This window comes from Rhinoderma darwinii, chromosome 1, assembly GCF_050947455.1.
Source record: "Rhinoderma darwinii isolate aRhiDar2 chromosome 1, aRhiDar2.hap1, whole genome shotgun sequence".
NCBI classification, from domain to species: domain Eukaryota; kingdom Metazoa; phylum Chordata; class Amphibia; order Anura; family Rhinodermatidae; genus Rhinoderma; species Rhinoderma darwinii.
Genome location: NC_134687.1, coordinates 449,767,343 through 449,795,076, shown reverse-complemented (window position 1 = coordinate 449,795,076; position 27,734 = coordinate 449,767,343). Strand labels below are relative to the sequence as shown.

General features: G+C 43.9%; 1 protein-coding gene across 1 annotated transcript; it reads right to left on the bottom strand.

Annotated features, from left to right (window-relative positions):
- Positions 1-10,884: 10,884 nt before the first annotated feature.
- CRKL (CRK like proto-oncogene, adaptor protein) lies at positions 10,885-27,440 on the bottom strand. The gene is made up of 3 exons (XM_075832034.1): positions 26,800-27,440; positions 24,714-25,179; positions 10,885-12,819 (listed from the first exon to the last, which is right to left on the bottom strand). Exons 1-3 carry the CDS (start codon positions 27,108-27,110, stop codon positions 12,685-12,687), a joined length of 912 nt encoding a protein of 303 aa, XP_075688149.1. The 5' UTR covers positions 27,111-27,440; the 3' UTR covers positions 10,885-12,684.
- Between the last annotated feature and the right edge of the window lie 294 nt (positions 27,441-27,734).

Genomic DNA, 27,734 nt, shown 5'->3' with positions numbered 1-27,734 from the left:
AAAATAGTGGAAACCCCCGAAAAGTGACCCCATTTTGGAAACTACACTCCTCAAGGAATTTTTCTAGGGGTAAAGTTAGCATTTTGACTCCACAGTTGTTTTGCTGAATTCATTGGAATTATTCTGTAAAGGTAAAAATCTACTTTTTTTTCTGAAAAAGAGTAGCCATTTTTCATTTTTACAAGGAATAAAGGAGAAAAAGCAACCCAAGATTTGTAAAACAATTTCTCCCGTTTACAGAAATATGCCATATGTGGTAATAAACTGCTGTTTGGACCCACAGCAGGGCATAGAAGGGATGGAGCGCTATTTGGCTTTTGGAGCTCAGATTTAGCTGAAATGGTTTTTGGGTGCCATGTCGCATTTGCAAAGCCCCTGAGAGGCCAAAACAGTGGAAACCCCCCAAAAGTGACCCCCATTTTGGAAATTACACCACTTAAATAATTTATCTAGGGGTATAGTGAGCATTTAGACCCCACAAGTATTTTTCAGGATTTATTAGAATTAGGCCGTGAAAATGAATATCAACATTTCTTCCACTAAAATGTTGCATTTTTTCAATTTCACAAAGGATAAAGGAGAAAGGAGAAAAAAGCCACCCAACATTTGTAAAGCAATTTCTCCCGAGTATGGCAATACCCCACATGTGGTCATAAATGGTTTTTCATTAGAAAGTAATTAACCCTTTCCGAATGGAACCATTTTTTTCTTTTCCTTTTTAGTTTGTCCCTCCCTGCTTTCCAAGAGCCATAACTTTTTTTTATTTTTCCGTTACTAGAGTGGTGTGAGGGCTTATTTATTGAGGGACGAGCGGTCGTTTTTTATTGGTACCATTTTTTGGTACATACAACTTTTTGAGCACTATTTATTAAATTTTGTGGTAGAGCAAAGGTGACTACAAAACAGCGATTTTGTTGTTTTAAATTCTTTATTTTTCACATGAGCCCACTCCATACATCACCTGCCACACTACGACATGCTATGTCGTGGTGAGCGAAGGGGTTAATGTGCAGCGGATGGTGCAGAGTGAAAGTTACAATTTTCCACTGATATGACATTTTAGTGCACTATATGTTATGCCCAGTTTGTGCCACTGAAGACAAATACCTCATAAAATATTAACCGGGTTCTCCTGGGTAGGGCGATGCCATATCAGTGGACATAAACTTCTGTTTGGGAACGCTGTAGGGCTCAGAAGGGAGGGAGTGGCATTTGGTGCGCAGATTTAGCTTGTTAGTTCTGTTTGGGGTTTTACTGGTATTTCAGTTTATAATGTAGGGGCATATGTAATCTGCGCGAAGAACATCAGGGCATAATAAGAGGGTATAATAATGGGGTAAATAAATAATAATCCGCAGATATGTGGCCGGTGTCGCACTGATAAATGTGCCCAATCTTATCCGCTTTTGGAACACTCTGCACATTTTGCAGCGCCATATTCTGGGAGCCAGAACTTTTTTATTTTTTCTCCACCTGAGCTGTGTGAGGCTTTATTCTTTGTGGGACAATCTGTAGTTTTCATTGATACCATTTTGGGGTACCAGAAATTATTTTGATCACTTTTTATTCCCTTTTTTGGCAAGCAAGGTGACCATGTTTTTTATTTATTTTTTTATGGCGTTCACCCTGGGCTATAAATGACCATTTCACTTTTTACTGCGGGTATATATATAGTTTTTTCATGTTTTATTATAGGAAAAAAAGGATTTTTTGTTTATGTCACTTATAACTTTTATTTTTACAATTTATAAAAACATTTTTATTATCTTATTTTTACTTGTCCCACGAGGGGACATTTAGACTTGAAGCTCTGATCGCTGCTGGAACACATTACACTACCTACGTAGTGTAATGTGTTCTAACTGTCAGGCCGGGTTTACACGAGCATGTGCGTTTTGCGCACGCAAAAAAATGCTGCATTTTGCGTGCGCAAAAGGCACTTAACAGCGCCGTGTGTCATCCCCGTATGATGCGTGGCTGCGTGATTTTCGTGCAGCCGCCATCATTATGAACCTCCGTTTGGATGTTTGTAAACAGAAAAGCACGTGGTGCTTTTCTGTTTACATTCATAGTTTGACAGTAGTTGCGCGAATCACGCTCGTCCCACGGAAGTGCTTCCGTGTGGCATGCGTGATTTTCACGCACCCATTGACTTCAATGAGTGCGTGATGCGCAAACAACGCACAAATATAGGACATGTCGTGAGTTTTTCGCAACGGACTCACATTGCGCAAAATCACAGACTGTGTGCACTGCCCCATAGACTATTACGTATTACACGTTCGTCTAAACAAGCCCTCATTGTGACGTGACAGTCACACTGACAGGAAGCCTCGGAGGACGGCCGGTGGCTGCTCCTCCGAGGCTTCCATACATGGCAGCCCGGAAGCCATTGTCTGGCCTCTGCTTGCCGTGATAAGGATCGCCAGCCCCCGCAAATGCATGTAGGATGCTGCCGATCTGCTCTAAACCTCTTCAATGTGGCGATTGCAATCGACCACCGCATCGAAGGGGTTAATTGCCGATTTCATCGGCGATAGGCCGCTGATCGGCAACGGGGAGAGTAGGGCATACACCCTGCACAGTTAACCGCCGCTGCAGAGTAGCGCCGCGTGGCGGTTAACTGTGAAAGCGCGGATGTAACTGCACGCCCAGGTGCGCGGTTACTGCTCACCTGGGCGTTAATGTATGCCAAGGTGCGGGAAGGGGTTAATGGCCCGTGAATACTGGTCGTCAAAAAATAGAACATGTTCTATTTTTGGCCGTTTTCACGACCCAACGGCCCCTATCGAACTCAACAGACGGCCGTTAAAGGAAATTCAATCGTATCCGCGGCCTTAGGTCACGGATACAATTGACAGCGCTGGAGAGGCAAGGAAACCAGCAGATCCCTTCCTCACCGTTCAGTAGGCAGAAGTAAATTCATCATGGACATTAAAAAGGCCAGTAATGACAAGACCCTCTGTGTGATACATTATAGTATTTAAGATCACAAGTGCAGGCGATTTAGGTCAGAGAGAATAAACTGTATTTGAATAAGAGGTAAATGGAATATATAGGCCTACAGTGCCATTAGCATCAGGGCCACATGGGTTCCCGATGCCTTTTATTATTATTTTATGCTGATGGACCTTCTCTATAACCCTGGACTTTCTGGAGATTCGCGGTCTTGTTCACCTGGAGCACTGCGGGACCTGTATTCTGTATTGTAGTCGCGGTCTCTATAGTGGGGTTGTCACCCATTTAAATAGGGTTAGACAAAGGTTATTCTGCTATTTTAATGAACTTTTTGTGGCTTGAGTCATTTGGGGCTAAGCCTTATCTTTATTGGTGAATTTTTATTTGATTTAGGGTTATTTATTAAAATGTTAAGGTAACCCAGAACAAATACCATGGCAATATTTAATCCATATTGAAGTCTCTTATGACTTATTATTATGTCTGCATTTGTTTTACGGCACCTGTGAACCAATGGGTTTTTAAATGTATTTCATAGAATTAGTCCCTGTGACTCCTCTACGCAGAGCATTTTTTCCTTCGGAGCGTATAAAGGACAATATTCTGCAGTTGTCATGACAACTGAGTGTATAACAGTCTCTCACACTCATACCTGTGTGCACACGTGCTGTACACCTGCTGGGCAGCACATTCACCGCCTCCACGTCAAATATTCTACCACAGGAACCTCGGCATAATTTCTCTTTACAATATCAGCCCCATCTGCGTCGCTGTGAAAGAGACTTTGGCTAATTTAATGTAGATATTTAATTTTTCTAAAAAAACACAGTCCAGTGAATTCTTTTATTGTGGCCTCCATTTGGAAGGGACGCTCATTAAAAGTTAGGACGGGTCATCCTCTTACCGGGTGCTTTATTTCTGAACGATCTCCTCCGATCCCGGCCATCGTTAGGTCACACGGCTGGTCGATTTCTACAGCGTCTGCTGGGTGGAGCGGTAATCACTTTCACTATGCATTCCTAGGAGACTCACATTGAGCGTCTCATAGGAATGCATAGTAAAAGTGACTTCCGGTCCACCCAGCAGACACTCTAGGCATTAGGAAATGACTGCGGTCACAGGACATAGAGGTAGCCAAGATTGGCGGAGATAGCTTGGAAACTAAGCGCACAGTAAGAGGATGACCTGCTCTACCTTTTACCAGGTGTCCTTCACCAATGGAGGCCACACCAAAATAATTTACTGGAATGTTCCTTCAAAGTTTAGGAAAATTAATACTATAAAACAGTATTGGAGAAGATATTGAGCAACACAGTAATGTGGATGGTCAGCTGGAGAGGAGATTGGTTACAATCCCCTTGCTTGTATGCTACGACCCATGACACATCTACAACTTACACTACATGGTGCATGTTTCAGGCTCATTCAGACGAGTGTGTTCCTCCTCCGTGTTTGCACGAAGGTGAAAAATGGATGCCAGACACAAATCGCACTGATGGCAGACGAACATGAAACTCAGGAAATACGCTATGTTTTTTGTGCGCGCAAAACAGACACGCTCTTGTCAATGTAGCCTTAGATGAACAGTTGTAAATCAGAGCATTATTGACACATGGGAGACCTACGTAGGGGCCCATGCACAATGGCACAGAGTTTGTAGGGCTCGTTTAGTATGGAGCCATACAGGCTCCATGTATAAGGAGATTTTTATTTACTTTTTTCCCTAGAAGCAATGATTCTAGCAGAGAATATCTCTAAACTTTTTTTTTTTTCCCTGTCAGATTCAAATGGAATCCAACAGAAAAAAATTTGCCATGAAATTGGGAGGCAAAGTAGAGGACTCATGTACCTGTAAGGAAGCCCTATTACAGTTCAGTAGAAAATGAAGCCACTTAGGCCAGTGGTCTCCAACATTTGGCTCTTTAGCCTTGTAAAACCAGAACTCTGGAAGTTTAAAACTCACGACAGCTGGAAAGCCACAGGTTGGAGACCACTGCCTTAGGCCCCATGCACATGGCCGTGCCTGTAATCCCAACCCATGATTGCGAGTACAGCTGGCCGCCGCTGACGACCGTCCGCATTTTCAGGCCGTGCTCCCATACAAATTATAGCACGGCCCGTAAAATACGAAAAATAGGACATGCTCCATATTCCCCAGTAAGGACACCCATTGGTAGCGCTACGGAAAGGTGTCCGCAACCAATAGAATCTAATGGGTCCATAAAACCATGGGGCTTAGGCCCCGTGCACACGATCGTAATAAAGCTCAGTAATTGCGGTCCGCAATTACAGACCCGGCCATTCTATTGGCCGCAGACACCTTTTCCGTAGTGCTACGGAAGGGTGTCCGTGCCGTAGAACCGTGCCAGGAAACATGTAGCATGTCCTACTTTTCTGATTTTACAGGCCGTACTCCCATACTTTGTATGGGAGCACAGCCCAAAAATGCAACCAGCAGCTATCAGAGGCTGGCCAAGCCCACAATCGCAGGCAGTGATTACGGGCACGGCCCTGTGCATGAGGCCTTAGAAAGCGATAAGGCCAGCCACCAGAGCACCTCACGTCACATACAAGATTTTATCACGCTTGGGCAACGTTCATTTTATTTAGCAAGCTACACTTTAGGGCCATAAAGAGCACGTGAACCTTTCTAGCCATTTCCTTAACCCGACATTTTAAAATATTTTTTTTCTGGCTACTCTGGCTATTAAAGAGGCTCTGTCACCAGATTTTCAAACCCCTATCTCCTATTGCAGCAGATCGGCGCTGCAATGTAGATAACAGGAACGTGTTGTTTTTTTTTCAAAAACAAGAATTTTTGGCCAAGTTATGACCATTTTTATATTTATGCAAATTAGCCTTTCTTAAGTACAACTGGGCGTGTTTAAAGTTAAGTCCAACTGGGCATGTATTGTGTATGTTACATCTGGGCGTTTTTACTTGTTTTACTAGCTGGGCGTTGTGAATAGAAGTGTATGATGCTGACGAATCAGCATCATCCACTTCTCTTCGTTACCACCCAGCTTCTGGCAGTGCACAGACACACAGCGTGTCCTTGCTCATCCGACGCGATGCATTTCCTGTGGGAGGAAGTGAGTGACGTCACAGCGTGATCTCGCGAGGACACGCTGTACGTCTGTGCACTGCCAGAAGCTGGGTGGTAACGAAGAGAAGGGGATGATGCTTATTCGTCAGCATCATACACTTCTATTCACAACACCCATCTAGTAAAACAAGTAAAAAACGCCCAGATGTAACGAACACAATACACGCCCACTTGGAAATAAGATTAAAAACGCCCAGTTGTCCATAAGAAAGGCTCATTTGCATAAATATAAAAATGGTCACAACTTGGCCAAAAATGCTCATTTTAAAAAAAAATAAAAACGTTACTCTTATCTACATTGCAGCGCCGATCTGCTGCAATAGGAGATAGGGGGTTGAAAATCTGGTGACAGAGCCTCTTTAAACTGTAATTTGGTGAACATGGATGTGCAGAATACGTGCAGCGCTTTCGCAACATACATGGAGAGGCCACGGAATTAGATTCTTTAGAGAATGTCAATATCCGCACATCTTTTCTGCAGGGATTTTCAGCAGCGTGTGGATGAGATTCGTTTATTCACTTTGCTGCTACCGTTAGGCTGGGTTCACACGACAGGGTCCCGCCCGAGTGTCGGCCGGTAAAATCGGCCATTTTGCCCGGCCGGTTTGCATAAAGTTTTGCATCCGGGCCAGGCCGATCTGGACAGTGACATCAGCGGCAACTCCTGAAGGGGAATCCCCATGTGTTTGGGGATTCCGCTTCAGGAGTTTCCCCTGATGTCACTGCCCAGATATGGACAGAGACATCAAGCGGTCTGTCCAGGAGCGAAATCCCCGAAAATACGGGGATTCCGCTCCTTCAAGGAGCTAAAGTGGGGCTAGCACATAGCAGAGCGGGGCGATACCTCCCTGCTCTGCTATAGTGGCATCGCTACAGTAGTAGCAGCCACCGCAGCTGCTAGCGACGCCATGGACGCTGTCGCCGGGCCAGGGCGCTTTTAAAACAAGGAGGGGAAGGGAGCCAGCGCAGGGCTCCCTTCCACCTGCTGTACACCCCGGCCCTGCCACACAGTGTACAGCGTACAGCCATTCGTCCGAATGGCATAAACTCCTCCTCCTCACATGCACTCTGGGATGTGAGGAGGAGATAGAGCGCAAGCGACAGATAACCCGGCCATCACTCGGGACACATTCCGGTGATGGCCGCGTATTACCCGGCCCCATAGACTATGGGAGCCGGGCGGCCGGGTACCCGGCCGAAAATAGAGCATGTCCTATTTTTTTTGACGGCCGGTTTTCCCGGCCGTCAAAAAAAATCGGTCGTGTGAATAGCCCCATTAGGGGTCTATTATTCCTAATGCAGCCGGGTGCCGGCCGATTTATGAACGGCCGGCACCCGGCCGGGAAACCCTGTCGTGTGAATGAGGCCTTAATGTTGAGGAATTTCCACAATATTTACTCTATGTGTGGCCTTGACCTAGTAACATCTTCCGCAGCAGATCTCAACATTTCCCCCTACCCACAAAACGTTCCTGCTGGCGTTTTAAAAGTATGTCATTACTGAACAGACCGCCTCACGGATACTGGTCAACTCCGACTAGCTGTGAATGGCACCACACAGCCAATAATCGTTTCAAACAACTATTGGCGGTAAGTCTATGCAAGTTCTCAGTGCTGTTCAGAGAAACGCAACATCTCAAGACAGTTCAGTAAGCAAGATTATGTAGGAATACGCTACTGGAGGAATTGGCATTGATCCTGCTGTGGAGGCAAACAGTGTACTCAGGGCTGGTCTGTAACCATGTCTGTATAGGAGCTGTATACACAAAACAGACAGCTATTTTTAAGTCAAGGCTATTTAAAAAGTTGCAAACGGTGGACATCGCTTTTAGTTTGGCTTAAAGATTGCATATTTCAAACACGTGATGAGAACTCAGGCCAGCCCTCAAACCTGAACGTATTGCATGTCAGCAGTGAACTCCATGTTTTGGGTGAAAATGAGAGGATTAGGCACTTTGCAGAGATGTCCTATGAGGTTAAAAAAAAATAATAATCTAAGAGCTCTTAGGCCCAGTTCACACGCAGTTTTGACACTTGACGCAGAAACCACGTCAGAAAACTCGCCAAAAGACGGCCGAAAAATGCCTCCCATTGATTCCAATGGGAGGCAGACACGTGTTTTTTTTTCCCATGAGCGGGAAAAAGAAAAAAAAATAAGAGATATGGCCTATCTTTGGGCGTTTACACCTCTGACATCAATGGGAGGCAAAGAAAGCATACTTTGCTGCATTTTTTTTTTTTTTTTTCCCAACGGGCATGAGCGAACGGAATTTTTAGGCAGAATTTTCTGCCTGCCAAATAAAAGTGTGTGAACTCCACCTAATAAACACTACTGACCAACAGTGTGACTGGCTAACCAGAGCTCTGGTGGAAACATTTAAACAGACATTTCGTTGCCATAGAAAATATTTTTCTTTAAAAAAAAATAAAAAATTTAAATTTGTTTTCTGTATTTAAGCGGTCATTAGCACCACCCTGTGGCCAATGCTCCTGTTACACCTAACTATGAGTGAACTCCAGCTGTGGAATCTGCAGGCACTCATATCTATGGGTACAGCAGTCCACTGATCGAGGCTTCTCCTCCCACTCCCACCCCAAACCCAAACCGCAGGCACACGTTAGATTTGGTCAAAAAAACAAAATATCAGCCGTGTGATATATACTTAATGCTCATCGCACATACCAGGCAAGGCACTAGAAATACAGAATTTATGCAAACTAATTGAGACTTCTGCCCCCAAAAGAGTCATTACAAAAGTGTATCTATGCTATTATAACTAAAGGAGCAGGGACGTCTTGTCTATTGGGATTTAACAGAAAAAGTTGCTTCTAGAACTTTCTATTAGGCCCCCTGCACACTGGATGGAATGCTGCGGATTTGCTCATGGAAATTCTGCAGCGGATTACAATACCAGCCATGTAAATGAGATCCAACCAAATTCCAGAAGCGAATCAGAGCATGCTGCAGATTTTTACATTTGCAGCGTGCTCATTCTGTTATGGATGTTCACCGCGGATTTTACCCTTTTCAATGGAACCCCTCAACGGAAAGACAACACTGATGTGAACAGGCCCTTAAAACAATTCATTCTGATTAGAAAGGTCCCCTGATAAGCGGAGAATCCCAGCAATCAGCTGTAACCTATGGGAAAATCTGACCCAAAAACAAAATTTAGGGCACTTAGAATCTGGCGACAGAGCCTCCATCCCCTACATAATCTGATCGGCGCTGTAATGTAGATAAGTGGTTTTTATGTTGAAAAACTATCATTTTTGAGCAAGTTATGAGCAATTTTAGATTTATGCTAATGAGTTTTAGACAACTGGGCGTGTTTTTACTTTTGACCAAGTGGGCGTGTTTTGTACAGAGGAGTGTATGACGCTGACCAATCAGTGACTAATCAGCGTCCTACACTTCTCATTGTTCCAGCCCATTGTTAGTGTGATTGTGCAGTGAAAGAAGCTGGGCTGGAACAATGAGAAGTGTATGACGCTGATTAGTCACTGATTGGTCAGCGTCATACACTCCTCCGTACAACGCCCAGTTGGTAAAAAGTAAAAACACGCCCAGTTGGTCAGTAAGAAACTAATTAGCATAAAACCTAAAAACGGTTTATAAAACATGGTAAAAAATTATCGTTTTTCAAAATAACAACCAGTTCTCTATATTACAGCGCCGATCAGATTATGTAGGAGATCGTGCATTTATAATCCGGTGACAGAGCCTCTTTAAGCGGCACAGCATCTATGCGAACAGCAGCAGTATTTAATGCTACACTATCAGTTTATTACTGTTCCGCATAGCCCATATACTGCAGAGGACTAACTTGTGAAGAAACGCGTAGGTCTCGGATAACGTAGCTTACCTGTCTACTCGCCATATGTACATAGCCTCTGCTCTTTCTAGAAATCTTGCTCTCCCTTACTCTACTGGGTGTTAGGGTATGTTCCTACTGCTAGTTTTCAGCTGTTTCTCGGGCCATAAATGGAAGGAAAACTAAAATAAAAAAAATCGGAAGCAGAACGCCTCCAAACACCTAGCCATTGATTTCAAATGGGAAAAACTGCGTTCTGTTCTGACAGGGCGTTTTATTGTGCAGCCGTTTTGAAAAACAGCCGCATTAAACATTTGCCCACGAAAAAGAACTGCATGTCACTTCTTGAGCCGTTTTTCATTGCTTTTATAGAAAAAACACTCCAAAAACAGAGCAAAAAACGCTAATTAAAAACCGGCTGAAAATCAGGAGCTGTTCTCCCTTGAAACTAGCGCCGTATTTTCAGATGTTTTTTGCCAAGCGTGTGAACATACCCATAAAGTGAAAAAAAATTAAAAAATGCAGAGCCCACTGTGGCTGTGAACTCGTACCAAAGAAAAGGTATCCGTAGACAATGGAGTGCAGCGGGAATACAATTAGACGCTCCTGTCACTTCACGCACCCCAATACATAGGTCATGGGTGTTTGTTTAAATTACCTTGAGATTGTTTTTTAATCTAAATGTAATATTTTGAGGTTATAATCCCCATACACAAAAAACCCCCAGAACATTTCAGTCAATTGTTTCATGATTGTCCAATAGTTAAAGCAAACCAGTTATTAAAAGTAGATACATCTGAAACATTGTTAATAGTGTAGTCCAAATGAATGGCTGAAAGGAAAAAATTTATTTATTTTTTTTTTTTTTGCAATATAGAGTTTGGAATTACAGTTACGCATATTGCACTTGTACCCAACAGACCTTGGAACTGACAAACCTGGCTGATCAATTCACTGCCATTCAGCGTAGTCGGAATTCTTTTTTACGTACACATAATGAAGACACTTTGTATTCTAAGAATATAAGTCATTTAATACTGTTAATTTTACAGCACAAAAAAAATAAAACTCAAAGCTATGATTTCTTCCCCCTTCAAAAACAAATTTAAAAAGCATACACCTACAACAACATGTATTCTACGTAACCAAAATTGAGAAACATGACCCTCCCGGGTCACCCCCTCGGAACAGTTAGAGAAATCATCACGCAGGAAGAAAACCTGCTGCTCATGAACTTGACGTCAATGGCTTGAAAACAGTTAAAAATGTTAATTACATTGAAACTGAAAACATAAATCCCTCCTGTAAAAAGGTAAATACAATATAAAATTACAATTTACAAGAAAAACCAAATGGCACAGACATAGTTTAACCTCCCTTTACAAAAATAAAATGAGACATTGCCCTCCATTAGCAAATGTTCCCAAGTGACAGATTCCCTTTCGACATTTGTTGGATTCGTAAACAACCAGAAGAATAATGAAATTCTAAAACGCGGAGCGTGGCCAAAGCAGCGACTCGATGGCCCTTAGCTGGAAATGTCCCAGATCCAACAGAACCCATTATTAAGCAGCAACCGATCTGGGTCACATTGGCATAATATTACAGCGGTGACACTGAACAGGCAATGTTCTCAATTTCTCATTCAAATGTATAGGAAACCAACTCTTGCTGCCGGAGAGGCCTGGAAATTAGATTGAAGACCCCCAAACTCTGGAGTCAAGGCAGTTTTCCCTTGCATAGTCTTTTTGCAGCATTCCAGGGAGTGGGCAAAACAGGATTCAGACAGAATTAAGGAGTTGGCTCATTGTGAGAATCGGTTTCCTCCTTTTGTGCTATTACGCCGCAGCAGAGCACTAGTGCCCCCTGCATAAAAAGGCCAACAAAGGAATAAATTAATAGATCTGGGATATCCCAAGGATCGGAACACATGCAGAAACTATTTTATACTTGGATTCTTAGGCAATACAGACATTCGGCAACGGAGGGGTTAAGCCTGTCTTGTTTTGATGACGCAAAACAAAAAAGTCCAGAAAAATCACATTCAAATGTAGAATCCCTAAGATCTACCCGCTAAACAACTCACAGTACAAACTGATAATGGCACCAAGTAGTTAAGAATCACACTGCAGCAGAGCGCAATAGAAAACTGGGATCCCGTCATTTGCTGGAAGGACCGGCACGTGGCATCATCTTCTGCTGCAGCGACACCACTCTGCATTTGAAAGGGGAAGTAGTCATCTTAAATTCCTGCGCAGAACAACAATTGCCATGGTTTGCAGTATAAATAAAGGCCTCAGTTTAACGATCACACACCTAGATCTCCCCACAAGCCAGAGGGATTGTAGCGATCACAACAGATCGGGCACAGATAATCTCTTTGTACTCAGTGATTTATAGAAATGTATCCGCTTCTGTCATTTCTATTTTGTAGCAATGTGCGGGTCAATAAAACAATAATGCTTTAGGCATGATTTCAAATTGTTCGAGAAGAAAAAAAACCAGTAAGCTTCAGAATGCCACCACGTATTGTTCTCCACGGTAACGGGATTAGCGGCTGGCAGCACGGCATGTCTAAGTAAGCTTGTTCTGACCCTTGAAAACGGGGTAAGCAGCAGCTTTGCATTATGGACAAACACGGCTATGTTACATGCGTCAGTAGGTGAACTTTGCAGTGTTATTTTCAGAAGTGTCAAATAACCAGGCAGCTGAAGGATTGACTTGTAGAATGGGCCAGGGAAGCTTCATAGGACCTGGAGGAGGGAAAAGGGAATAAAAGGAGCTACAAGTATATTAGACCGGTCAGTCACTCGTTATCATCCGGATTCTGAGGGTCAATTATTTTCACATGCGTGAAGGGAAAAAGCCCTTTTCGGCCATTCACTTCTCCTTCCCACTGGCCGTTAATATTCATGCGAGTCACTTTCACCAGGTCACCCACCTAAAAGAGAAGAAAGATGGATTATAGGACAGAGCAGGAGATATGCAACGTACCTGTACAGTGAAATCAGGACTAGAATTTGTGCACCAAATAAAAAAAGCAGCCATTATTTATAAACGGTGACTGTGCATAGTCCTATACACCAATTACTTCTAACAAAAAGGAGTTACCAAGGGCTAATGCTTCCCAGCAGCAGGACACTGAACGGCTTAGAATTGGAAAATTATTTGATCAAAAAAGGTATTATCCAAGGTAGGTTGCCTCTTAACCCCTTCCCGACATTTGTCGTAAGTATACGTCATGGAAAGCCAGTGCTTCCCGCAAAATGTTGTATACTTACGACAAATGTTTGGCACCGGCTCAGAAGCTGAGTCGGTGCCATCATCCCCGGATCTCAGCTGTATCTGACATCCGCCTGTAATGGCGGGGACCGAAATTAGCTTCGATCCCCGCCATTAACCCCTTCAATGCAGCGTTCAGACGTGAACGCTACATTTAAGCTGTATGCAGCTCATCGGAACCCCAGAAATGAAATCGCCGGGGATTCCGGTGGCTGCAATTGCAACCGGAGGCCTAATACTGGCTTCCCGGTTTGCCTAGCACGGAAGCCGGTCAAGATCTGCCCGGCGGCGGCGGCGCCTGATCGGATTCCGTAGCCGCCGGCAAGATGGCGCCGGCTCAGGTGCTGATCCGGCGTCATCAGCGGTGGAAGTCAGCTGTATGTTACAGTTGACATCCACCTGTAACGGCAGGAACCGGAGCTAGCTCCGATCCCTGCCATTAACCCCTTCGATGCAGCAATCGAAAGAGATTGCTGCATCATAGCGGTTACTAGCAGATCGCCAGCCCTGACAGGCAATCAGGACTGGCGACTGCTGCTATGGCAACAGGAGACACAATGGCCTCCTGCTCTGCCATTACAGAAGCCGATTAGGCTCCGCCGGGAGGCGAAGCCTAATCGGCTTGCCGTCAGTGAATAACTGACAGATCTAATACATTGCACTACGTAGGTAGTGCAATGTATTAGAAAAAAAATAATCTGACAGTTGGACCATCAAGTCCCCTAGTGGGACTTGAGAAAAAGTGTAAAAAAAACATTTGAAAACAATAAAAGTTTCAAGTAATAAAATAAAACACAATCCCCCTTTTACTCTCATCAAGTCCTTTATTATTGAAAAATAATAAACCATACGTATTTGGTATCGCCGCGACTAACGACCTGAGGTATCAAAATATTATATTATTTATTGCACGCGGTGAACAGCGTAAAAAAAAAACGTAAAAACTATACCAGCGTTTGTTTTTTGGTCACTTTGCCCAACAAATATTGGAATAAAAAGTGATCAAAATGTCACACGTATCCAAAAATGGTACCTATAAAAACTATAGCTCGTCCCGCAAAAAAACAAGCCCTCATACAGCTCAGTCGACAAAAAAATTGAAGTTATGGTTCTCACAACTTGGCGACAGAAAAATTACATTCTTTTTACAAAAGTGATTTTTATTGTGCAAAAAGTTGTAAAAAACATAAAAAAGTTCTATAAATTCGGTATCGCCGGAATCGTACTGACCCGCAGAATAAAGTGAACATGTAATTTAGAACGCGTGGTGAATGCTGTATATAAAAAAAAACACAAAGAAAAACTATGCCAGAATTGCGTTTTTTTGTCTACCTGGCATCCCAAAAAAATAGGATAAAAGGTGATCAAAAAGTCACATGTACCCCAAAAACGGTACCAATAATTACAGCTCGTCCCACAAAAAACCAGCCCTCATACCGCTACGTCTATGAAAAATAAAATTAGTTAAGGCTTCAATAAGTCAGGAAATAAAAAAATATGCAGTTGTGCCGACCCGGAGGGGGAACATTTCTTCTGTTTCAAGAGACGATTTATCAAGGACCTAAAATTAAGGAACCAGGATGGGGAGACCCCAAACATATCCGCTGGAAGCGACGGTGCCCATATTATACCAGGACAACACTTTCCCAGCAAAGTTCCCCAAACTGCAAAGGTGCGGAGTGTGGACCAAAAGGGGCATAAGAAAGGACGCCATATATCAGTGCGACACCAGCCTGTGCAGAAAGGATTGCTTCACAGCGTAACACACATCTATGGATCATTTTATTGTTTTTTTACCCCATTATTATACCACCTGACTATGCCCCTTATATACTCCGCCCCGCTTACATGTACCCCACATTATAAATGGAAACACCAGCAATACTCAATCAAATCTACTACCAAGAAAAATCCGCTCTCCAAAAGCCAAATGGCGCTCCCTCCGCTCGGAACCCTACAGCGTGCCCAAACAGCAGTTTCCTTCCACATATATGGCATCGTCATACCCGGGAGAACCCTTTCAACAATTTGTGGGGTGTGTGTCTCCAGTGGCATAAGCTGGGCATTACATATTTGCCACTGAATGGTATATCTAGTGAAAAATATAAAAAAAAAAAATTTGCACCATCCGCAGTGCAATAATTTATGGAAAAGACCTGTGGGGTGAAAATGCTCACTACACCGCTTAAATGCCTTGAGGGGTGGAGTTTCCATAATGGGGTCACTTCTCAGGGTTTTCTTTTTATTATTTCACATCGGAGCCTCTGCAGTTGTGAACCAATACTTTGTATATCGCAAGATTAGGCCTCAATTTTACATGGTACGCTTTCACTCCTGAGCCTGGTCGAATGTCCAGGCAAAAGATTAGTGCCCCATGTAGGGTGTTTCTAAAACCAGGAAACCCAGCATAATAATTCTAGAGCTGTCTTGTTATGGTGGCACAAGCTGGGCACCACATATTGGCATATCTATGGAAAAAAATCCCATTTTCACTCTGCACACCAATTTCTACAAAACACCAGCAGGGTTAAAATGCTTACTACACCCCTAGGTAAATGCATTGAAGGGTGCAGTTTCCAAAATTGGGTCACTTCTGGGGGGTTTCCACTGTTTTGGGCCCACAGGCGCCCAGAAACCAATTCAGCAACATCTGCACTCCAAATGGCGCTCCTTCCCTTCGGAGCCCTGCCGTGTGCCCAAACAGCAGTTTATGAACACATATGGGGTATTGCCATATTTGGCAATAAATTGCTTTACAAATGTTGGGTTCTTTTTTTCCTTTATTTGTTGAGAAAATGAAACATTTTGCGCTAAAGCTACATCTTATTGAAGAAAATAGGATTGTTTTTATTTTCACTGCCCAAGTCTAATAAATTCTATGAAACATCTGTGGGGTCAAAATGCTTACTACACCCCTAGATGAATTCCTCAAGAGGTGTCGTTTCCTAAATGGTGTCACTTTTTGGGCGTTTTCATGGTTCTGTCCCCTCAGGGGCTTTGCAAATGTGACATGGCCTCTGCAAACCATTCCTGCTAAATGTGATCTCCAAAAGCCAAATAGCGCTCTTTCCCTTCTAAGCCCTGTTGTCTGTCCAAACAGCCGTTTATTACCACATGTGGGGTATTGTTTTACTCGGGAGAAATTGCTTTACAAATTTTATGGTGCTTTTTCCTCCTTTAGTCCTTGTGGAAATGAGAGAAAAAAAAACAAAAAAATAAAAACGCTAAACCTACATTTTCTTTGTAAAATCAAAATTTTAATTTTCACAGCCTACTTCCAATAATTTCTGTAAAAAACCGGTGCGGCCAAAATGCTCACTATACCCCTATATAATTTCCTTGAGGTGTGTAGTTTCCCAAATGGGGTCACTTGTGGGAAGGGGGGGGGGGGGGTGTTTCCACTGTTTTGGCACCACAAGAGCCCTTCAGACCTGACATGGTGCCTAAAATATTTTCTAATAAAAATAAGGCCCCAAAATCCTCTATGTGCTCCTTTGCTATGTGCTATGTGCTTCAGCACATTAGCACGCTAGGGCCACATGTGAGATATTTCCTAAAACTGCAGAAACTGGGCAACAAATATTGAGTTGCATTTCTCTGGTTTCCGTTTGTCAGTCAGGGCCCCGTTCAGACGATAAGCTCCGACGGAACATCTGAAGGGGACCCTGGCGCAGATGTGAACGAAGCCTAATGGGTTTATCCCATCACAACAGCTTATCACCTATTCACAGGATAGGTGATATGTGTTTGATCGCTGTGGGTCCCACCGATGGTACCCCCACAGATCTAAACAGGGAAGGGGGTATCTCCAGCAGTCCAAGAGAGAATGAATGGAGCAGCATGCGCGACCGCCACTCCATTCAGGGGGACTTGATCGGTGGGACCCCCAGTGATCGAACCCTTATCCTGTGGATAGGTCCTAAGTTGCTGTGGTGGGATAACCCGCTTATTATCCCTACCGTACATAGATATCAGTGGGCAGGTGCACACAACTAAGCTCCTCCTTGGCTGGGAAGAGGACACTGCTAGTTAGAAATGGAGCATGAATGACTGAAAAATCAGGTATATATACACAAGTTAATATTATCCAAGCTCCATTATTACTGGTGTCCTATTCGCGTCCTGCAGTGGAGTAGTCATCATTGTAAAATTAGGTTATGCTGTTTGAGAATATTTCTTATACGGACTCAGAGCGGTGCTGTCCTTCAATTATTATGGTAGCACAGGCTGTAGCTGCGGCCTAGTAGGGGAAACCAGGGAATCTCTGGAACGGCATCATTCAGGTAAACTAAACTTTGGTGGCCTGTAGAGCTCCATGACTGACCAAAAGCTGAATTTTTAGTTTATGAATGGAATGATCCTTCAAAGCTCTGCCATGCACAGGAAACGTGGTCACTGATTTGACTAGTATTCCAAAATGTTTCGCTGGTCTAGAGGGAAATCTACAATGTAAGGCCCCATGCAAACGACCGTAGATTTAGTCCGTAATTACGGACCCATTCATTTCTATGGCAGACGGACACCTTCCCATATATTTACGGGAAGGTGTCAGTCGGTGCCTTAGAAGCCATCCGTAAAAAACAGGACATCCTATTTTTTTTATTTTACGGACTGTGCTACCATATGTTATATCGTTATATCGGGAGCATGGCCCGCAAATGTGGATGACTGTCCGCACCCGGCATCACGGACCGTGATTACGGACACGGTCGTGTGCATGGGGCCTAAGTGTAACAATGGCAATAATTTTACTATTTATATACACAGCTGCCCATTTTCGTCTCATGCAATATCTGAACACTACTTCTGCAGTATTTATTCAACGTAATAAAAAAATACCCAGATTCCAATTGGTCTGAACCAATAGCTGTGACACAACATTAAAGGGCTTATCGGACATCTGAAAAAAATAAAATAAAAAAGGCGGAAAATACAATGGAAACAAAAACAAATACTCATTTCCCCACCAGGCTTTGTTTACGAGCGGCTTGTACGTGACTAAAGTAGTCAAGTAGTGACCTCAGCATGATGCCATGATGTCATGATGCCAGTAGTACAGCACATTAATGCTGAGGCTATGGATTGGCTGCAGCGGTCACATGCAAGACGCTGGAAAACAAGGGCTGAAGGGGACAGCCTGCGCTGGATAGGCGGCGGATCAGTGAGGCAAGTATTTTTATTACTTTATAACGTTTGCTGCTGTTTAATAATAGTACTTTAATAGTTAATTATGAAAATTAAGAATAATTGTATATGGACACCATGGCAAATGATGCAGGTTATTGTCGAAGCTCAGTCTTCTCAGTCTATGATTTTTTAGAGTAGGGCCATATGAACATGGCAGTAGCCGGCGATTGGCTCATACCATACCTCCAACTTTATACAGAAGCAGTTTCTCAAGGATTCATAGGATTGGTGAGAGAAAAAAATAAATGACATGCTCCATTTAATACCATACCAGCGAGTTTTCCCCTAGATGCACCCATATCAATGCTTCTAAGGGAAAACTCAGTCCACGATCACACACCCCACACGGAACTACAACACGGTTTCAGGTGATCTGTATTACAAGCCGAAATGCAAACGGTCGTGCGCATAACCTGAATCAGTAAAGAGCAGAAACTATTTTATTAAAATTTGAATCAACATTTCAGAATTATATTTAGAAATATTTTAGTATAAACGGTTTACCGGATATCGCTATATATTTTTTTTCAAAATAGCAGAAATAACCAGCCCGGCACTCACCCAGATCGCTTTACGACTTAACTTCATGTTAGTCCACATCCAGAGATGGACACATTCGGCAATAGAGCTAGCAGAGCTCCGTCTATAGATGCCGGTTCTGGTTATTTCTGCTATGCTATTTCCTGAATTAATTGCTTCTGTTCTTGCACTGAGCACCATCGGATCCGGTGTTCCGCACCATTATCCATTTGTCTACCTGGAGCCTGTATATGGGTATAGTGCAGATTACTAATTTCAGAATAGATTGTCATTTTTGCTGTGTACAAGGCGTGCCCATTATTTACCAATAGAACATTTTTAATTTTCTAAAATACCTCCGTGTTCAACATCTGTGCAAGAAGAATTTTAGGAATTTAGAGGGGGGGGGGGGATTTATCAACTTTTCGAAGGCTCTGTTCACATCTGCATTGGGGTCCCGTTCTGACGTTCCGTCAGAGGTTTCCATCAGAACGGGACCCTGAGCAGACAAACTGATAGACGGAAAGCAGAGGTTTCCGTTTCCATCACCATTGATTTCAATGGGGACGGAGCTGGTGTTCGTGGTTTCAGGCTGTCTCTTTTGTGCACAAGATCCGTCATTTTGCCGGAAGCAATAGCGTAGTCGACTATGCTATTGCTTCTGGCAAAAAGATGGATCCAGTGCACAGTTTGTCTGCGCTCAGGGTCCCGTCGTGACGGAAACCTCCGATGGAACGTTAGAACGGGACCCCAACGGAGATGTGAACAGAGCCTTAGTCAGGTTTCTAGCATAGAAGAGAAAAGAAAAAAAAAAGTCAAAAGCATAAATTGTCACAATTTGCTCAAAAATAAAAAGAGAATATGACTATTGATGCATTTACAGTGCTCACGCCACGGTGGAGCCAAGGAGTGGGGTCTGGGGCCAATATTTCCCTTTCTGGCTATTGGACAGCAGAAGACGCGACAAACCTATTAAGAGGTGTGCGCCTCTTAATAAATTAGCCGCATCTTACTCCTGTGGGCTTAATACCAAGATTGGCATATAAAATGATAGTCTTAGTAAACCTGCCCCTTAGTGTTCACTGCTATCAATAGCTACTTCTTTCTATCAAGCCATGTAACATCTCATATACATTAGACATGCGTATTACGCATCAGTATTTCTAAGCCAAACCAGGAGTGGAACAAACACCGACCTAACTTTGTGTTTTGCATTGTACATTTGGGGGTGGTGACTGCCTCCATCTTGGTCACGTCCTCCCACCTGTCTATGGACCCTTTGTTAAAAAAAAAAAAAAAAAAAAAAAGCACTCCCGCAAAAGTTTTTATTCTCTGGCCCCTTGGAGGCACATTATGTAGTTTGTAGTGAAGGTATTTTTCTTACCAGTGGCTGTATTTGAGTTATCCACTCCCTTCTGCTTATCAGCTGTGTCATGTGACCAGCAATAGGACTCTCCGACAGCCACAGCGTCTCATGTGGACAGGAAGTCAGTTTCTCCATTCATTCCTATAAGACTGACATCGAGGCTGTGATAGTAATGGAGAGAAACAAACTTCCTGTCCACACGAGACGCTGTGGCTGTCGGAGAGTCCTATTGCTGGTCACGTGACACAGCTGAGGAGCAGAAGGGAGTGGATAACTCACAAATACAGCCACCGGTAAGAAGAATACCTTCACCACAAGTTACATAATGTGCCTTTCCAACGGGCCAGAGTATAAAACTTTGTGGGAGTGCTTCTTTAATTACTATAGAATAAATCTGGTTCCGATCTACCCTGGGATCGTTTTGTAGGCCTACACCCAAGAGAGAGTAGTCTTTGTACATACAGGTATAATGTTTAGTGTAGGGACCCATCCGAGAGAGGCCGCCTTGTCGTGGCAGGTGGGTCAACAAAATTTTATTAAAAATGTGCACGAAGAGCCTCACATTTACAATTAGAGAATAAGGCAGTAATGCAGTTTAAAAAAATAAAGATATTAAATGCTTGCATCTATCTTCAGACTCGCATCAGTGCCGCTGCATCATTGTGTTTGTTTATACAAACACGGACAACATACGCCAGTGTGAATGAGGCTTTATGAAGGAGCAGGATCTTTTTGAAAACGTTTGACCACCGTTGGCAGAGTGAATTTTTTGCAACTTGTATACGTGTAGCTCCCAGTGAACATACACCGTATTAAATTCAATTGGAGACTCAAAAATGCCGGTTTTATCAAGCATTCTAAATTGAAACTTTAGTTGGTTTTTAATTTTCCGCTTGCCAACTGTAACCAATTATACAATCCATATTACGAAGGTGTCCTTGAAAAAACATGACATTAACAAGCCATAATTGGCTCTCGTCTTTACTAGAAATCCTTGCTATTGTTTGCACCACGCCCAAAAGAAGGCCGCAGGTAGCTTGCAGTGTGATCTGCGCTCCATGGGTTATTCCTGGAATCCTTCCCCTCAGGGAACAGTGGTTTAGAATATGACAAGCCTCCCGGTCACACCTGAGAACACGCATGTGAGTCAGTGAGGCGCTGTCCTGCCATGTGTCACTTCCTCCTTACTATATATTTACTGAGAAATCCTGTCCTTTCTGGCCACAGACTCACGGACAAACTGTTCTGGCTGAGAACACCAGTCTCCTTCTGAGAGAGTATTCATGACCACTGGGCGGTGGAACAGAGACGCCACATTTATATTACATTGATGCTACTGTAGCATGTAAGTGTCACAACAAAAAATGAACTCAAAAAATAAATATCAACTGATATAATGTATCAGTCACTATAGGTTGCTCATGTTTACATAAAGTTACGATAGTTTCCGTATTTTAGCTACGGCTAGGACCACTCTATTTTCACTTGTATAACGTGTATTTATTCTCTTCTGCTATATGATAACTGCCCTCCAAAAAAGCACTAATGTAAGCAAAGTTTTACCAAGATCCGATACTAAACTGGAAGCGTTGTTACACGTACGGGACTAAATACAAGAGGCCGGTTAATACTCTACTGCCCTGGTCTGAACACTTGATGGCACAGACATCTATATAATCCACACCATCTATACAAATACCTAATATGAAGCGGATTACCCCAAACATTGTCCAAAGTCAACACTTATCTTATCCCCTCCCTTCCCTCCGCAGCCATTATTCGGATCTTCACTTTTGTTTTTTCCTCCCCACCTTCCAAAAGCCATAACTTTTCTTATTTTTTTCCATCTATATAGTCCTATGAGGGCTTGTTTTTTGCGGGACGAGTTGTAGATTTTCACACCACCATTTTTTTTGTACCATATAATGTAGAGGGAATCGAGAAAAATAATAAGTATATGTGGGGTGGAATAGGGAAAAAAAAAACAGCGATTCCTCAATCTTTTGGGTGGTTTTGTTTTTACGGCGTTCACCGTACGGTAAAAACGGCATGTTAACTTTAGCCTGCGGGTCAATACGATTGCAGCGATACCAAATTTATATTGTTTTCCTTCTGTTTTACAAGGAAAAATACTGATTGTTAAAAATAAAATTTGAACTTTGTCGCCAGTCTGAGAGCCATAACTTTTATTTTTCCGTCGATTTAGCGGTAGGAGGGCTTATTTTTTGCAGGGCGAGCTGTAGTTTATATTGGTACCATTTTGGGGTACATGACTTTTCTTTTTGATCACTTTATGGGAGATGAAGGGACCAAAAACAGCAATTCTGATGGTTTTTTTATTTTTTACGGAATTCACCGTGCAGACTAAATAATGATATATTTTTTTACATTGTACTTGAGGGAAAAATGGAAAAGCAGGGGTTTTTTTTATTATTAAAAAAATAAATAAAAAAAAAATATTTTAATGTTTTGTTTTTTTTTACTTGTCCCCCTAGGGGGACTTTAACCAGTGATCTTTAGATCGCTTGCACGATATTCTGCAGTACTAATGTATTGCAGTATATCGTGATTCTGACAGTTACCTGTGAAGCCCTGCCGGAGGCACTGCTTCATAGGAGTACAAAGAGTAAAAGGAGTAAATTCATCAGGCCCCCCCATGCCAACCAGCACCCCCCCCCCGATCTCATTGCGCGCAGCTGGGGTGGTTCAGTGGAACGTTACAGGGTGTCGTCCCCCGTTTTTAGTGATTTAAATGCCACGGTCACTATTGATCGCAGCATTTAACGAGTTAAAGCGGGATCGCGCTCGAGCGGGAACCCGCTTGTTACCCGGAAGTGTCGGCTGTAACACACACGCTCTATGGAGCGGGCTCAGCCCGTGAGCCCGCTTCATACTCACCCACCCGGCGCGCAATGTGTATATATACGGCGGATGTCAGGAAGGGGTTAACCGTAATACATGCCAAGACTATAGAACACTGTATACTGGTAGTCAAGCTGCTCTTTGAGAGTTCACTTAGAACAAGCCGACCTACTTGTTAGCCTTCCAAAGTGCCTCATTCTTTCCAGCTAGCAACCTAATTAGAATGGCAATCCATGGAGACTGGTGCGATTATGATACTAATTGACACACTTTATATAATAAGATGGCCCAGACCTAGTTACAAGGATGTGAAGAAATCTTTACGCAGCTAGACAAACTAAAAACTACATTTTCCCAGGGTTAAAGGGACATACCGACCAAAGGCATTTATGGAATATCCACATGCTATGCTATAAATGTCTGATAGGTGAGGGTCCTAAGGGTTGTCCTGTGGTATCTTCCGGTTTTACAAAACAGTAGGACAGCAGAAGCCCCAAATGGGGTAACCAGATGTGCAGCCAGCTCTTCCCCCGCTGCTGCTCCTCCTATTTAAAGCGGTTGTCAGCCAACTACCAAAAAGTGAGAGCCCCACATAAGAAATATACAGCTTCTCCTGTGGACATACAAGGAGGGTACGTCCAGCAGTCTTTCAGGCCGTAAACGTATTGAAAAATCGGAAGCAGAACGCCTCCAAACATCTGGCAATTGATTTAAATGGGAAAAACGGCGTTCTGTTCCGACGGGGCATTTTTTTTTACGCGTCCGTTTTTCAAAACAGAAAGCACCGAGGCACGTTCATTTCACTGGGGCCATGCACACTTCCGTTGTTTTAAAGGAACCGTGCAGCCGTTCTGTCAAAAATAAGACTGGTCCTACTCCTGTCCGTTTTTGACTGCACAGTCTCGGCCTTTTCATTGATTTGTTCCATGAAACGGACTGCACACGGAAGCGGTCCGTGTTTCACAGAACAGTCATTAGCGGCCGTACAACGGCCGACGGAAGTGTGCATGAGGCCTAAAATGTACAATTCTCACTGACATTAGACATTCACATGCATGACACTTCTGCAAAGTAAAAGTCAGCTCATGTCTAGAGGGGCCTGTTAAATTAAAGGGGTTTTCCAGTCCCAAATTTTTTTTTTTATTGACTATCCTCAGGATAAGCCATCAATATGTGATCAGTCTGGGTCTGACTCCCGGTACCCCCACCGATCGGCTGTTTTGAAGGGGCTGCAGCACTCGTACGAGCGCTGCGGCCCTTCAAAACAGCCGATAGGCAGGAATGCCGAGAGTCGGACCCTGACCGATCACATACGGAGGATAGGTCCTTAATTTTGTGTTACTGGACAACCCCTTTAAACTTACCGTGCTCTTTCCTGGGCTCACTGTAACCTAACTTTAGCAGGCAATGCCCAGGTACAAGCATGCGGCACATGAGTTGGAGTGGATTTCTTTTCTGCCCTGTTGTGTGTGCATTTTTACTGTTTGGAGAAGACCTACAACGAGCAGTAAAATCAATAAGTCATTAACTTCTTGCAATGAAAGTAGAGAAACTCCGTCAGTAAGCGACAGCGCTGCATTTCCGATTCCTCGGAATGGTGCAATGGGCAGGACACTTACCTCTAATGCAAGGGCCGTTTTATCATAAGCGCAAGGAACTCGTTTCTGAATGGCTTTAGCATAGACAGGTCCATTCTGCGTGGATGGTAACGGGTTGATGACTGCGCCTGGAGGGGTAGAAGAGACAGGCAGGGGACTGGGAGTCTGAGGCTGAGCATAGGCATGTGCAGGCTCGGGGATGCCATAGCTGTTTGAAATCCGGTTTCCCATCATTCCATGAAGCGACACGCGAGGTAGCTTCTCCACATAGGGCACAGGGATCATACCAACGCGACCTTCCTTGTTGCGGGCACTCCACCATTGTTCCTCAGGCTTTTCTACAATTATCAAGATTTCCCCTTTTTTAAAAGGAAGGTCCTCAGCGTCATTACCAGGGAAGTCATAAAGAGTCCGTACATACTCCACGTTTTCTTCCGTTGCGTGTACATTAGGGGCAGAACCTGTCCCCACCGGTGGGCTTGGATATCTGTTAAGGGAATTGAAAAAAAAAATATATATATATATATGATTAAATTAACAAAATGATAATAATGTCTACCTGGAGGCCATGTCTAGATCCAATAAACCGGAATATGATCAATAGGAGAGCACTTCCGGTTGCCCTGATATAGACGATGCCTTCCGCGTGTCCTTACTAGAAAGTGGGATAATGGTTCTATGACTTGCGTGTCACAAAAGACTTAAAGCTGAGATAACAAGGACACAATACCCAAGTAATCACATTCGGTAAATGAGTTTAGCAAATAAATACAAAGAATCTAAGAGCCAACTAAGTGGATTATCAGATTAAGAACAGATAAACGCATCCGGCTGAGATTATGCCAGCTGCTCGCTTCATTCCATGCGCTGCTACCAACTCTGGATACCTTGACAACTCGCCCAGCTGCCCAGAGTGATGCAATGCAGTGGTCACAGAGTAAAGCACGCTGCAGTCTGGAGGTCTAGAAGAAATACTGACATCAATACATTCATTTACTTCTTCACCACCAGAATACATGGTCAAATCCTAGATCCCCACTAAGACGGTCCTCTTAAATGGCTGTAACATTGCAGACGCCATTGATCAGTTTAGATGTGCGCACAAGCTCTCCACATCCACTGCACGCTAGTGGCGGATCAGCAGTTTCACAGCCTGGGATGTGAAACCAGCAAAGTCTGCATCAGCAACTTGTTTTATGTCCCTGAACAAACTACGGACTCGTCGTCTGACACTGAACAGGAGTAATGATGCCGGCGGCAAACAGGCCACTGACTATTTACCACACAGAACACTGGGAATGCCCAAGAATGGCAAACCGCTCTGCCAACTGTAAACCTGGCGCTGCTTGTGTACACACCGGAGGCCAAGAATTTACATCTCGCACAGGACGACTTCCAACTATTTAGTTTAGGGACCAAAACAAGTGCATGACAATTTATACACCTTAACATTGAAGCCAGGCACCCCAGCAGAGGTATGCAGCTTGTTGCTATCCAGCTATTGTGAGACTACAACCCCCAATATGCTCTGACAGCCACCAGCTGTGACATGAAGGAACAGGAAAGCCATTACGGTTCAGGAATGGGAGAACAATCTTTAGACTTCTCAGAAAGTCTTTCAAACTTTTTGCTATGGCATAGAACACCAGTTGGTGTGAACATAGTGTACTCTCCGGGACCGGCAGGCTATCCCCTGATCGGGACTGGCAGGCTATCCCCTGATCGGGACCGGCAGGCTATTCCCGGGACTTCCGTGTCTACTAAAAAAAAAAGCAAACACCACAGGATAGGGATTTAGATGTGTCCCTTTAAAAATAATCAACTATTGCTTGGATATGTGAAAAAAAAAAAAACATGAAAAATGTATTCAACTTCTAACAACCACCAATGATCAATAATTTGACAAAATCGTTACATCTCTGACCAGCTTCAGTAAGGACTGGATTCAACCTCTTCATTGACAGTAGATCCCACTAGATCTCCCGAGAAAGCTCCTCATTAGTCACAGCTCTGTCAATGAATTGACTTCCTCACACAAGGAGCTTCCTGAAAACTCAGAAGGGGAAACCCCCATAGACCGGCGCTATTCAGAAGTCAGGGGGCTCACCTGGGTGCCGGCTCTATGAGAGTGGTGGTGTCCAAGTAATGGATCTTGTAGAAGTCCAGCAGAGCAGGTAAGTTGTCGAACTCCTGGTCGCCGATCTTGAAGTGACGTCCGGGCAGAGAATTGATGATGTAGTGGGAGACCCGCGAGTTCTCAGAGACGGATAACACGTGATCCCCGGGGCAAGTGGACGAATCTCGGACAAGGAAGACCCCGTGTCGCTGACCCTGCAGTCGCGTCTGTGCCTCCTGTCGCGACACCGGACCGAAGTACCAGCTCGGACGATCCGATGATTCAAAGCGGGCGGACGACATGATGGGCGCAATCGCCTGGGACAATTGGGAGATAACGGTTGTGAGCGGCGTGAGGCTCTGCTGAAGCTGGCTACTGACAGGCGGCTCCTCCAGCTGCTCTGGGTTTCATGGTCACGGCGGAAGCAGCAGGTCCTGTCAGGCCCGCGTAGTCTGTTTGTAACCCTCCTCGGGTCCTCTCGCTGCTCTGATCTGATCTGTAAGACCACAGGGGAGACACTAAAGATGGCGGAGGAACTGCAGGCTTTCACGTACAGCCAAACGGATACGCGTCACCGACAAGCGGCAGCCAATCAGCAACCGGCTGTATTCACACAATTGGATGCTGCTGCAGTCAGTTCACAGAGGGTAGACGTGAACGCGCGTTTTCATATGGTCGTACAATCAGCAACCTGGTCATGTAGCCAATCAGCAGAAGCTTGGCTTTGACGTCAGCGAACGTTAAGCGTCCGGAATCTGTATTGGTTGCTATCCCCTGCAGGGTGTTCTTAGCTTGTGACGTCAGTGTCATCCATAGATTACATCAGTCTTTAAATTTAGGGTGTTTGACAATTCTAGGAAGCGCTCACACTATAATCATTTACTCGCTTTTCTCAATCAGGGAGGAAGAATTATAGTTAAGCCCCG

What these genes read in the sequence shown, in the direction of transcription:
- CRKL (XM_075832034.1), bottom strand. Translation starts at nt 27,110, where the DNA reads ATGTCGTCCGCCCGCTTTGAATCATCGGATCGTCCGAGCTGGTACTTC. An exon ending in CTCATAGAGCCGGCACCCAG is followed by an intron (nt 25,180 to 26,799) that starts GTGAGCCCCCTG and finishes TTCCCTTAACAG; the next exon opens with ATATCCAAGCCCACCGGTGG. An exon ending in AAACGGCCCTTGCATTAGAG is followed by an intron (nt 12,820 to 24,713) that starts GTAAGTGTCCTG and finishes CTTCTCTTTTAG; the next exon opens with GTGGGTGACCTGGTGAAAGT.